This window comes from Seriola dumerili, unplaced genomic scaffold (genome assembly GCF_002260705.1).
Source record: "Seriola dumerili isolate Sdu_G_001 unplaced genomic scaffold, Sdu_1.0 BDQW01000018.1, whole genome shotgun sequence".
NCBI lineage: Eukaryota > Metazoa > Chordata > Actinopteri > Carangiformes > Carangidae > Seriola > Seriola dumerili.
The window spans coordinates 4,181,061-4,194,775 of NW_019174273.1; the positions used below are offsets into that span (position 1 = coordinate 4,181,061).

At 40.5% G+C, this 13,715-nt stretch overlaps 1 protein-coding gene across 2 annotated transcripts in view; it reads left to right on the forward strand.

The window, feature by feature from the left end:
* LOC111232464 (diacylglycerol kinase zeta-like) overlaps positions 1-13,237 on the forward strand; it is a 76,899-nt gene extending 63,662 nt beyond the window's left edge. For both annotated transcript variants that reach the window (XM_022760010.1, XM_022760001.1), the window contains exons 29-35: positions 1,781-1,837; positions 3,720-3,775; positions 8,280-8,320; positions 8,727-8,847; positions 9,276-9,312; positions 9,723-9,822; positions 11,634-13,237. In XM_022760010.1, coding sequence (XP_022615731.1) covers positions 1,781-1,837; positions 3,720-3,775; positions 8,280-8,320; positions 8,727-8,847; positions 9,276-9,312; positions 9,723-9,822; positions 11,634-11,750 — 529 coding nt within the window. In that variant the 3' untranslated portion in view covers positions 11,751-13,237. The remainder of the gene's footprint in view (positions 1-1,780; positions 1,838-3,719; positions 3,776-8,279; positions 8,321-8,726; positions 8,848-9,275; positions 9,313-9,722; positions 9,823-11,633) is intronic.
* Positions 13,238-13,715: the final 478 nt, after the last annotated feature.

Genomic DNA, 13,715 nt, shown 5'->3' on the forward strand with positions numbered 1-13,715 from the left:
ATTAGTCCAATGATCTAACCCTATGATTAGTCCTATGATCTAGTCCTATTATTGGTCCCATGATCTAATCCTTTGATTAGTCTTATAATTAGTCCTATGACCTAACCCTATGAGTAATCCTACAATTGGTCTTATGACTAGTCCCATGATCTAACCCTGTTAGTCCTGAGATTGGTCCTGTGATTACTCTTATGATTAGTCCAATGGCCTAACCCTATGATGAGTCTTTCCTGACTTCTATACCCTAAATTCTTCCCAGCTCAATGTTCTGAAACTCAATATAGTTCACAGTTGAATTACCAGTCAGCTGAGAGAAAGTGTGGGATTTTGTGGAGACTACAGAATTATATAAGAAAATCAAGGACAGTGACTTCAAAGATCCATGTTGTTTAAAGTGTGACTATAGACATAAACATACACAAACACCATAGGATCAACACAGACCAGGATCAATGAGGTGCAGCCTAGTACGATTTGAAATAGAGGCTGAATACACTATTAGTGTGAAGAATATAGAATCAGCAGGTCTTTGGAGCTTCAGTTAACACATGAGCTCCTCTCATTCCCTATGAAAGCACTAATGGATGGAGAGAGGCTGAGGTCTCTGAGAGTTGTGCAAATTATTAGGTTACAGGGAAATTAAATATGAATCTTCATTTATCCAGTGGAAAAATAAAAATAAAACATCCCTTATATCTTTAAACAAACAATTATAAAATAGGCTTTGGTTTAGGCTCATTACTATTTAGAAAAACGCCTGAGGTCAGTGAACATTAAATCGAGAGGTTTAAATAGTTAATGAAGGAATCCACGGTGCCAACAGAGAGTACAGCAGAGGGGGTAAACATAATCCTCTGAAATTATAGAGGCTATTCCTGCCTGCAACCTGCACTGTCAGTGTATTTTTATTTCTTATCATTCATTAGCTCTTGGTGCTGTGCAGTGTCCTGCATCCTGAGCTTTAGCTTTCACTGTCCAGGTGCAGCTTTGTGCTCATATTTCATTATGTCTCAGCTCAGGTCTGATATCACCTGGTTGAGTCAGGTGTGGAGTTAGAGATAAGTGCAGGTAACAGATAAGGTCAGGTGGAGCTTTGCTGGTCCATGTTTGAACTTGTTCCTCACATGTTTTATTTAGGATGTTTTATATGAGGGATCAATATGGTGTTGCTTACTATGTGGATGTGCTTATACGAGTGCAAATGACAAAATGGAAAACTGGCTGTAAAAATTTTTTCCACATGATTGAAGAAATACTGTGACTCAGAGTTTGGACTTTGATGAAGCAGTTCTGACATTGTAGACGGAGCTCAGGACTCAGTCTGAGGTCAGCTGTATTATTCCAGATGTTTCCTGTGACATTCACCATCACATTTTTATAAACTGATAATACAACAATGTGTTTTCTGTTTGTTCTACTGCCCTGTGAATCAGTTAATGCAGCTTTAAATCGATCATTAATCAAAATACTGCTTCAGTCATTTCATTGAGTCAGTTACTGTTGTACCAAGCTAAGGCTAATGTCCATGATGCTGTAAGTGACAATAAGAGCTGTCACCACATGTAAACATAAACAGTACATGAGTTATCTGGTCATACTCTGAGGTGTTAGACTCTCAGTGACTCTCAGACACCTGTTAGACCTGTTTCAGCTGTTACACATGTAATGGCTCAGAGATAATACTTGTTGTGAGCCCTTGTGTTTTATATTTGTTATCACTGAATGATGTTATCATGTGCTCCATGTTTGTCATTGTGTTTCACTGGTCTGTGCGTTACAGGGCCGGTTGTATCCATCGCTCTAACACCACTGCAGCTGATTTCAAACCAAGACTGAGGTCAGTAAACGTGTTTAAATTATAAAGTTATTTATACTCGAGAGAAAGTGAAGCTTTTATTTATCAGTAGAGTCAGTATCACATAATAATACAATTATACACTGAGGTCACATAGGTCCAGTTCCTACTGTGTCTCTACTGTGTTTCTACTGTGTCTCTGCTGTTTCTACTGTGTCTCTACTGTGTCTCTGCTGCGTCTCTACTGTGTTTCTACTGTGTCTCTGCTGTTTCTACTGTGTCTCTACTGTGTCTCTGCTGCGTCTCTACTGTGTTTCTACTGTGTCTCTGCTGTTTCTACTGTGTCTCTACTGTGTCTCTGCTGCGTCTCTACTGTGTTTCTACTGTGTCTCTGCTGTTTCTTCTGTGTCTCTAGTGTGTCTCTACTGTGTCTCTGTTGTGTTTCTACTGTCTCTACTGTGTTTCGTCTGTCTCTACTATATTTTGTACTGTCTCTACTGTGTTTCTTCTGTCTCTACTGTGTTTCTGCTGTGTATCTACTGTGTTCCTACTGTCTCTACTGTGTTTCTTCTGTCTTTACTGTGTTTCTGCTGTGTATCTACTGTGTTTCTACTGACTTTACTGTGTTTCTACTATGGTAGGAAGTTAGATACAGATCTGCTCAGACTTATATTCATTAACAAGTAAAGTTCTTTTGATTCTGACAGTTTCAGTCTCTCGTCATAGTTCTCTGCTCATTAAAGTAAAATTCTTCTCTGCTCATTAAAACACCACCACTCTGACAAATGACTACATGTAGGCCAGTCCTGTGTGTGCGTGCGTGCGTGCGTGCGTGCGTGCGTTCATGTGTGTGTGTGCGTGGGTGTGAGGTCACATGTCCACTCAGATAAATGTCTCTCTGTGTGTTTTATCTCCAAATGTTAATTCAAACAGTGAGAAGTTCTACTTCATTTAATGTAACCAGCTATAAAACATATAAATACAGTAATATTTATATGTTTATTATATGGGTATAAAATGTGTGTATTGGTTTGATCTATTTGATCTGTAGTAAAGAGTGTGAACTGCTTCACAGTGAAACACAGGAGGTCATTTAATTTCTCATTAGTTTATAATGACCAGTTTTTCTAACCCAACATCAGTGAATATAAATTCAAACTACAGTAGAGAGGATAATTATGATTATACTGTATTATTATGGAATGAATTATAATCTCTCTGTCATGTGAACCATAAGTTATTATATAGAGGTTCAGTGACCTCACAGTTACTGACGTCACTCTAACAGGTTGGGGGTCGACTTGTTTCCAGTCTGGTGGTTTGATGGAGGTAATATTAGAAAGCCTAACCTCCTCATGACTCCACTGGTTTTTAATTGACATCCTGTTAGCTGGCTTGCTAATGTTAGCCAGCAGTGACATGGAGTCACATATAGCAGTGTGTGGAGTCAACCCATCTAGACCTGATCACTGCAGCAGCACCACAACCTCCCAACCTCAGAACCTGGGGGACAGATCTCTCTCCATTTCTTCTGAGTACTCTCTTGCCACCCTCCCCAGCTTTAAAAAAGTGATTTAAAGTACCCAGCTTATAGTCCAGCCAGTCTGACAAAACCCTGGATCCATGGACCTGCTCACACCAACATCTGTAACACTCAGCTGCATCACGTCCTCACTGCGTCTTGAGTGCATTCACACCTGAACTTAGAACTTTCCATCTATGATCAGATGACCTGAGATGGATGTCTGGTCTGAACAGGACTGAACAGAACTGAACAGGTCTGAACTGGTCTGAACAGGACTGAACAGGACTGAAAAGGTCTGAAAAGGTCTGAACTGGTCTGAACAGGACTGTACGGGACTGAACTGGTCTGAACAGGACTGAACAGGTCTGAAACATCCTCTGTGTGTGTCTCTGTCTCCAGACAGGAAAAGAGCCAGAAGACGAGTGAAGCAGAAAGAGAGAGAGAGAGAGAACAAGGTGACACACACACACACACACACACACACACACTTACACTGTTGTATGTATCCTCAGTTTAAAACTTAAAATGGTCTCACAAAGATAGTAATACAAGCTGCAGTGTGTGTGTGTGTGTGTGTGTGTGTGTGTGAAAGTGTGTGTTTGTGTGTGTGAGGGGGGTGGAGGATGAGACAAAGACATAAGACAGTTCTCTGACACTTTTTCTCCACCTGTCTACTCGCAGTCACTTTGCATGCTGGGAGTTTGTGTGAGGGGGCTACAGCTTTGTTTCTGTCAGCTTCACTGTTGTGTTGTTCTCTTGTATCAGGTTCAGTTGTGTTTCTTTGTCTATGTTTGAGTCCAGTTCCTGCTGCCAGTGATTAAATCAGCAGCTGATACACGAGCACTCCTATTTTAAAATTTCTGTTATAGCAGCTGATGAAAAGGAACACTGTCACATGACTAAAAGGTTTATGACAGGACCAGAAACAGGAGCAGTCAGACATGATAGAGATAGACCATGTTCTCATTCTGAACCACCAGCACCAGCAGAGCTCAGACCTTCAGCCACTCTGTGTGGGACTGTGGAGCCCAGAGTAGACCACATGGTGTTCAGGTAGACAGACAGGTGGAAGGACAGGTACAGACAGGTGGATGGTTCACTCATGTGGTGGAAACTAGCTGGTAGATGCTACAGAGCCTCATCTGTTTGTGGAGCGACGTCAGTCTGCTGTCAGTCACACAACAGTGACACAAAGATGTTTAAATGTAAAAAGTCAGTAGATGATGATTGTAATGCTGCAGGTCTCTGAGGCTGTTCAGCTGGAGACTGTCCTGGGACTTCACTGTGATTGGCTGTTTCAGAGCAAGGAGACCTGTGATATGATTGGCTGCAAGTATTTATAAATCATTTTACACTGCTGCACCTACATGAACCAAAACAGACAGCAGACAGGCCGCCACAGTCCTTGTATCCAAGACCACTTTGCAGTAGTCACTGTCCAGAGTCTTGGTTTTTTACCAAATGTAGACCTGAATAATGAAGACCTTCAGACCAGATCTGACTCAGGACCCTCTAGACATTATCATCCTCATCACCAGGTGATCTCTGTTGTCTTGGGTCTGCTTTTATTTACTGTATATTCAGTGGTGTTAACAAACATTTGCTACAATACTGTAAACATGGGGCCTCTGTGAGGGTCTGAAGCTGGTCTGGACTCAGCAGTCCATGGTCTGTCTGAGTCCTGGAAACAGACAACAGGAGGAAACATGATGGCAGACTACAGCTCATGTTAGCTTCAGCTGAACTTTAAAATTAATCAATAAATGAATGAATGAATGAATGACTGTTTTCATTCATTTGCATAATTCGTTTTGAAAAGAATCAGATTTATTCAAGGAATCATTTAAATTCAGAACACACACACACACACACACACACACACACACACACACACACACACACACACAGACAGACAGACAGATGTACCACATGTCACTTGCTCCATTGAACTCCTCAGTTTGATGCAGTCAACCTGTCTGACCCTTGTGGGAGCTGTGTGTGTGGTTTGTGTGTGTGTGTGTGTGTGTGTGTGTGTGTGTGTGTGTGTGTGAGAGAGAGAGAGAGAGAGAGAGAGAGAGAGTGAGGGAGGAAAGTTGTGCCTAATTTAAGTTTGTGACAGACAGAAAGAGAGACTGGTCTATGAACTGCTCCTATGGTTTTATAAACTCTCTCCTCCTCCTCCTCCTCCTCCTCCTCCACCTCCTCTCATGTCTTAAGACTCCCTCTCATTTTCTCTGGTTAGTTTAATTCCCTCCCTGGGCTAAATTCATTTAATTCCTACATTCAGAGTGTGTGTTGGGTTTTGTCGTGTGTGTGTTGTTTTTGATTTGTCTTGCAGCCACAAAAGCTCTTAGAGGTTTTTTGAAGTCCCACCCCCCCCCCCTCTCTTTCTCACACACACACACACACACACACACACACACACACACACACACACACACACACACTCACACTAAGCCTAACGTAACTGGATTAGGACTTGACTATTTAGAGGCAGACGGAGTGAGAGCGAGTATTGAGGTCAACCTAATAAACATTCATCTCATAGTCAGCCTGCTGCAGTCGAACATTCAGCCTGTCAGTGACATGAACAGTGTGTGATGAAGACATTATTATAATGATGTTTTTATAGAGAGGTGTTTTTAAACCAACCTCAGTGACATGAAACATATCAATGTAACTCCACAAACATCACACAGGTTAATCAACACCTGTGAACCAGCTTTATGAAGGAGGAGTCACCACAGACTGTCGTATCACACTGACTCAGTCTGAGCTGGGTGTTCCTAATAGACTGATAACTGAGTTTCTACATTATATACACTTCAGTTTCCCATAGGCTACATTAAACTTTCTCTCTAAAGCTATGCTGGCTCCTTATTCTTCTTCCATATGTTTTTCAGTCGCTAACTGCTGCTTCATACTTTGTGCTACAGAAACGATTCAGCTATCAAAATGGTCAGCTTCTTCATTTTTTCTTTTTTTCAACAGCTATAACTGTATACTTAAGATATGCATCTTTTTGTACAATTTTATCCCCTAGAAATGAATGGAGCCCATGTTCAAGTCCTCAAAAACTCTCCTCTTTGAACTTCAATAATGTCAGCATACTTTCACCTAGAGACATCATTTAACCTTTAAAGTGATCCCAAGGGTTTCAGCTATTAAACTTGTTTTCAGCAACAAATTTCTTTTCTTTCCAGAATGTAGGAAAATTTGTCTTCTTTCAGATGATGTGTTTACCAAAGCACAGAGACTTACAGAATTTTAACTAGCAGCCTCTGAGTGATTGGAGCACCATCCAACTGTTCCATAGACTGCAATGCAAATTCAGAAGCAGATTTTCAGAGTAAAACAGAAAAACATTTTTGACTCTAGGGACACACTTACATGCAAAGGCATGTGCAGGAAGGTCTTGTGGTGCTGAAGGTGTAAAAACTTTGCTGATATGACATATGTTTTTTTGTTAAATGGCAAGAGTTCAAGAGGTGCGCTTAGCCATTTCTCCCTTAGCTTAGTCTCAGCTCAGAGGCTCAGCTTGTGAACAGGCAAGGCAGATAAACAGTCATCATTATTATTGTTAATCTAAACTAAACTGACTGTAACTACATTTGTAATTAGTTATTTTTTCAAGCAGCTCTTCAATCTGCATCTAAATCTAACACTCTAATATTAAAACACAGTTTTATGCAGGCTGTTGCTTAGACTGTGTAACTGTATCATGAATAGAGCCCTGGAATAAATTCACTCAAGAAATCAAACTCAGATAGTAAAGTTAAGTCATTTAGAATAAAAACAATGGGGATCAGTGATTGATTATTAGGTACGCCCATTCACAATTCATTCACGTCTCTGTCTGGCTGCTGATTGGTTGACTGAACGTGCTGTCACCCACAGTCAGAGCCACATCAGAGCTCATTCATTGAGAAGAAGAGGAGATAAGGTCTGTCCAAGAAGTCATAGATATGTCCCATACCTACATACATATATATATATATATATATATATACAGTCACCGGTAGCGACGGCAGCAGATTGCAGCAATCACACGCAAAAAAGTTTTATTATTATTATTTTACTGGTAACTGAATCCACTTTCCTGCTATATACAGGAACAAGCAGTCATGTTGAACCTCAGTGAGCGCAAACACTTGCTCCACCCTGTGAGACACTGACAGACTCTGTTGTTACAGATGGACACACTGAGATGTAGTTGATGGCTCTGTCCTTCAGTGGTGGAACTGCTGCTTCAGTTTCATCAGTAAATATGAAGTATGTGTAGGTTATTCACTCCATCTTTTATTCAGTTCATATACTTCAGTATAACATCAATTATAATATTATGGGACCATCAACATGAGACACAGATACAGTAGAATTAAACGAGAAACAGTGCAAATAAACAGCTTCTGCAAACTTTAATAAATATATATATATAAATACAGTCACTGCTCTCATTAACAGATAAAGAAACACACACCATCGGCCTCTGGCTGCTGTGTGTGTGTGTGTGTGTGTGTGTGTGTGTGTGTGTGTGTGTGTGTGTGTGTGTGTGTGTGTGTGTGTGTGTGTGTGTGTGTGTGTGTGTATATATGTGTGTGTGTGTGTGTGTGTGTGTGTGTGTATATGTATGTGTGTCTGTGTGTGTCTGTGTGTCTGTGTGTTTTCACGCTGTGCTGCTCTCCACCATCTAGATAATAATTATCAGTTGACACCATGATAAGAAAAATTTATAAAACGAGTGAAAACAGACGAATGTGAGATTCACTGTGTCAGTAATAAGAACTGATCTCTGCCTCTTTTTTCCTGATTCATCCATTGGAAACACAAAAAGCAGACACATGAAACCACATGTTTATCTCCATGACGACAGGAGTTTGTGTCGACTCTGAGACATCCTGATGCTCTCTCTCTCTCTCTCTCTCTCTCTCTCTCTCTCTCTCTCTATCTCTCTCTCAGAGGTGTTGATCGAGTGTGTGAAGAACAAAGACTTAAAGAAGGTGAGTACCACTGTCATTAATCCATCATCAATGTTTCAGTATCATTCATCACAGATGTGGTCAGTCACTGTTCACTTACTCAGCAGAAGAAAGCTTAAGGTAGACACTGGCTGCTGAACATCTGGATACAGAGCCAGATGTTCTCAGAAGTTAAAAGCTGAAAATCAGGGGGACACAAAAATGACATCACATGAATACTAATGTTGCTAATGCTAATGTTGCTCTATGCCCGCTGATGTGTAGACTGAGACTGTTTGTCAGCACACATAAAGTTTATGAGGTCAAAGGTCACACATTGTTTTTTCATTTTTAACTGCTGCAGCTTTACGGCAGAAGATGTTTCTGTTAATATGTGTACCAGTCAGTTAAAAAGTTGTTTTCCTCTTTAAATGTGTTTGATTAAAAGCTGCAGGAGCTGCACCTGAAGGGGGCAGACCTCACTGTTCTGGACCAATCAGACTGCAGTTTGTTGCACCATGCTGTCAGTACAGGAAGCAAAGAGATGGTCCGCTACATTCTTGACAACGGTAACTCAGGGAACCAAGCATCCATCACAGTTTACCATCTAACCATAATTTTAAAATGACATTACATTCAGTCTGATTCTAGTAGAGAACAGAAACAGACAGATGTTTGATTGAAAAGAGACAGATGTTTGAAAACAGATGTTTGATTAAAAAGAGAGATATGTTTGATTGAAAACTGACAGATGTTGATTGAAATCAGACATGTTTAATTGTAAACAGAATTTTTTTAAAAAATAAAACAGATGTTTTAAAGAAAACAGATGTGATTGCAAACAGACAGATGTTTAATTGCGAACAGATGTTTTATAGAACACTTGTTTAATTGAAAACAGATGTTTGAAAACAGATGTTTGATTAAACAAAAGATGTCAGTCAGTCATCCTCAGCTCTGATGTGTCTGTAGTCACCTCCTTTCCTCTGTCTTCCAGCTCCTAATGACCTGCTGGATGTCACAGAAAAACAGCAGTAAGTACAGTCACACTGTTGTCATGGAAACCACTCAACAATATTATAATGACTATAATTAATTATAAAGTAATTTATTATAAATATAAATAAAGTTATAAAGGGGTTACAGTCACATTTTGTTCTGTAATAATGATTAAATTAGTTTTGTGGACTTATTGCAGAGACACAGTCCGGCTGAGAAACTTTGGCCTGTGTCTGCAGCACCTTTGATACTGGTTAGTGGTCTTGGTCTGTCTGTGTGCTGGACTTCAGAACAAGAACCATATGATAAAGAGAATAAACTTAAAGCAAACAGAGGCAGTGGAGAGTCTGAACATCAGAGGTGCTGGACTCCCAGAAGACAAGAGATGCTGTTGGCTAATGGTTTCTCTTTCTCTCTGTACCCTGTGTCTCTGGACCTGGACCAGTGGGGAGACAGTTCTTCATCAAGCTGCATCTCTGTGCCACAGGACCATCTGTCATTACCTGGTAGAAGCAGGAGCCTCACTGATGAAAACAGACCTGCAGGTAGGTTCCTTACTCACCTGTGCAGGTGTGTAGTCCAACATTTACATCACTACAACCTCTGTGATGATGTTGTTATGGAGACCTTTGTACAGTGTTGGTGAGATCATTAGGTGGGTCCATCAGGTCCATCAGTCTATGGTCAATCTTTGTGAGACCATTTTAAGTTTTAAACTGAGGACACGTATAGCAGTGTGTGTGTGTGTGTGTGTGTGTATGTGTGTGTATGTGTGTGTGTGTGTGTGTACGTGCGTGGGTACTTGCGTGGGTGTGCGTGTGCTTGTAGTGTGTGCGTGTGTGTGCATGTGTGTGTGTGTTCAGTTTTACATGGAGGTTTCAACCATGTAGAAAAGCTCCTCACTGTCTGGACTCAGCAGTGACCTAGATTCAGAGAGGAGAAGACAGAGACAAAGACTGTGGTTTGACATTCACTATAAATCTCTCTCTCTCTCTCTCTCTCTCCCTCTCTCCCTCTCGCTCCCTCTCTCTGTCCCTCTGTCTGTATGTGTGTGTGTGTGTGTGTGTGTGTGTGTGTGAGAGGTGTAAACTGGAGGTTGTAGCACCAGTTGTGTTGTGTTACTGGTCTTAAATAAAGCTCAGCTCCCTCTCTCTGTCTCTCTCTCTCTCTCTGTGTCTCTGTGGGAGTGTTTCCAATTCAGCTCAAAGACACACACACACACACACACACGCACACACACACACACACACACTGGACTCAACTAATTAGAGTCTGCTCTAAATTCTGGAAGTGAGTCAGTGGCTCCTTCCCCATAGATACATGTGTTGTGTTGTGTCATTTTGTGTTGTTTTGTGTTGTGTTGTATCATTTTGTATTGTGTTGTGTCATTTTGTATTGTGTGGGGGAGTCGTTTTCTGTTGTGTTGTGCAATTTTGTGTTCTGTCATTTTCTGTTGTGCCGTTTTGTGTTGTGTTGTTGTTTTGCGTTGTTTTGTTTGTGTTGTGTCGTGTTGCTTTGGGTTGTGTCATATTGTGTTGTTTTGCATCGTTTTGTGTTGTGTTTGGAGTTTGTGCTTGTTCACAGTTCAGCCCGTAACAACACACAGTGTAACGTCATTCAGCATTTTATTAGGAACACCTGTACACCTGCTAACTCACTCAGCAGACAGGAGCATGAATGTGATGCAGTCAGGTCAACATGGAGCAGAGTCTCAGAGGAAAGTTTCAACATGACATGAAGAACTGAGGAACTACCCAATGTTAGTTTGTTGTTCCTAATAAAGTGATCACTGACTGGAGATAGAACAATCAGACTAATGATAGTTTTGTTTGCAGTCAGTTGAAAAGCTGCACACAGTTTTCTTTTCCACACTGAGTTAACTACAGCTTTGTTTTACCCAGTGGCAGCAATTAAAAGTGATGATGGTGGAACGACTTGATAATTATGTTCATTTTCTATGGGAGCGTTTGTTTCTCAGGGCTGTGGATGATGTGTCAAAACACCCACCCCTGTTGTTTCTACACATCCTGATCGAGCAGCAGTTCTGTCATAGATTGGCTCCTCTCAGCCACCATACCTTCTTCTGTCAGTGTGGTGTGTGTGATGTGTGCTGCCTGCCATCCTCCAGGAGACAACTGGTCCATCTTCACATGGCTCAGCAGAGACCACAAGAATTTCAAAACAGGATAAAAAACTTTATTATTTCAGTTCATGGTTTAGTGTGCCATGTCTGATCTCAAGCTGATGTCTTCAGATGACTAAAGACAGTTACACAGAGACACAGAGGCGAACCTGACCTATATCTGCTACCTTTAATAAGACCTGGTCTCTAACTGTGAGTCTTTGTCTGCTGCAGGGGGACACTCCTAAGAACAGAGCAGAGAAGGCTCAAGATGCTGAACTGGCAGCTTACCTGGAGAACAGGCAGCACTACCAGATGATCCAGAGAGAGGACCAGGAGACAGCTGTTTGACTCTGTCCCTCTGTGTGTGGGGGACGAGGATGAAGATGCTACTGTCTCTGACCGACAGCAGGCCAGTGATGCTAGGACATGGACTCATGAGAGTGAAGCTGAGCCATGATCTCAACATGCATTTAATGATGATTATGATTGTGATTAGAACAATGATGATGATGATGATGATGACAGTTTATGTTGATGAAGATGATGGTCATGAAATCATTTTGAACAGCTCAGTAATAAAACATGTTGGTGAAGGAAACAGAAACCGACTGAAGAGTAAATTCATCTCAAACACATTCAAACTGAATCACACAGCAGTGTTTCATCAGTCTGGATCACTGCTCACTGGATCACAATGTTAATGTCTTAGAGCCTGACGAGGCTAATGAGCCCTGACAAGCTTTTCTTTGGGGTGTGTTTCAGGTCCAATGGTTAAAGATGGTTAAAGGTGTGAGGTGAGAGGTCATTGACCTCTGAGTAGAAACTGAGTCCATCAGGGTTCATCTTCAGGGACCATGAACATGAATTAAGAACTATTGACATATCCTTTAATGGACACGATGGTGTTGAGTTCAGGGACCCTAAAATTAAAACAATTAATGAAGATGTTCTTATCACTGTATCTCACTGTGTTTAATGAAATCATTCTGATTTAAATGTTCATTTTCTTTACATTAAATCATATTGGATTCATATTTTTTTGTTAAATATATTAAAATATATTTTGTTTGTGCCAAACTTCAAAGTGTTGTAACATTTAAAGAGACAGTACACACATCATTATAGCAACAACCTACATCAAACTGACTGATGAAGGCAAATCATCATCATCCTCATCTGCTCAGGTAATGCAGTCTGTACAGACATGACATTGTGGCCAAGCTGTGGCGAATCAGACTCACCTGGTGATGCCAACTCAACACAGACATTCCTTCAATCATAAACTACAGCAAGCAGCAATGGACTAAACAGTGGAAACAGTATGAATAATAAAACCTGATGAGTCACTCTGAGAGACCTGGATCCTGTTAGAACCACATCGATGGGGCTGAAGAACCATGTTCCTCATGTTAACATCATGTCTTGAATAAACCAGGATAACAGGACCGGGACAGTAAACTGCATCAGGGGGTTTAGTTTGAGAGGATCAGGAAACTGTGAGCTCAACTCACAACTGTGATCAGGTGTGATTTTACATCAGACCTGAGTGACTTCCAGCTGGACGATCACTCAGATCTGATGTAAAATGAAACCTGCTCTGGTAAAAAGTGTCTGAACTGTCTTCAGATCAGATTTACATTGACAGTGACTCCATGTCCTGGCTCTCTCTGATGTACAGCAGTTAGGTCTTTTCTTTCTTTGATTTACACCTGTGGCCAATCTGATCTTCACTCTCATGTTTATGACAAACACGTTGATAGGACAGAAATACTTTCATTTTTTTCTATTTTCTTTCTTTCTTGTTATTCAGTTGTTGGATATTTGTATAATTTGTTGTTGAGATCAATATGAATATAATAAAAGATCAAGTGTGTCTGCAGGTGTTTTCATTGATATGGATCACACATTAGCATTTCATTATTCTGTTTCATCATTATAATAATTATATTATAAGGTGTTGACCTAACTCTGTAAAGTGCCTCGAGATAATGTCTGTTAAAATCTGGTGATATATATAAACAGATATAACTGATATAAAAGTGAATTAAATCGAATCCTACAAACTAAGTAATGTTGTTACAAAGCTGCCTCTAAGATTTAAAGGTCAGAGTTTAATATAAATATCACAACATTAATCCTGAAGCCTCAGGACAGACTGATACACCTCACTTTAAATCTCACATAATAATATACATAAATTTGTATTTACAGCGTTGCAGTGATTTGTTGATGGAGGTTTGACTGTTTGCGTTGAAGCTGTATCACCTCCAGTATGTGGGATATCTTTCATTGTGTTACACTGAGACATGTTTG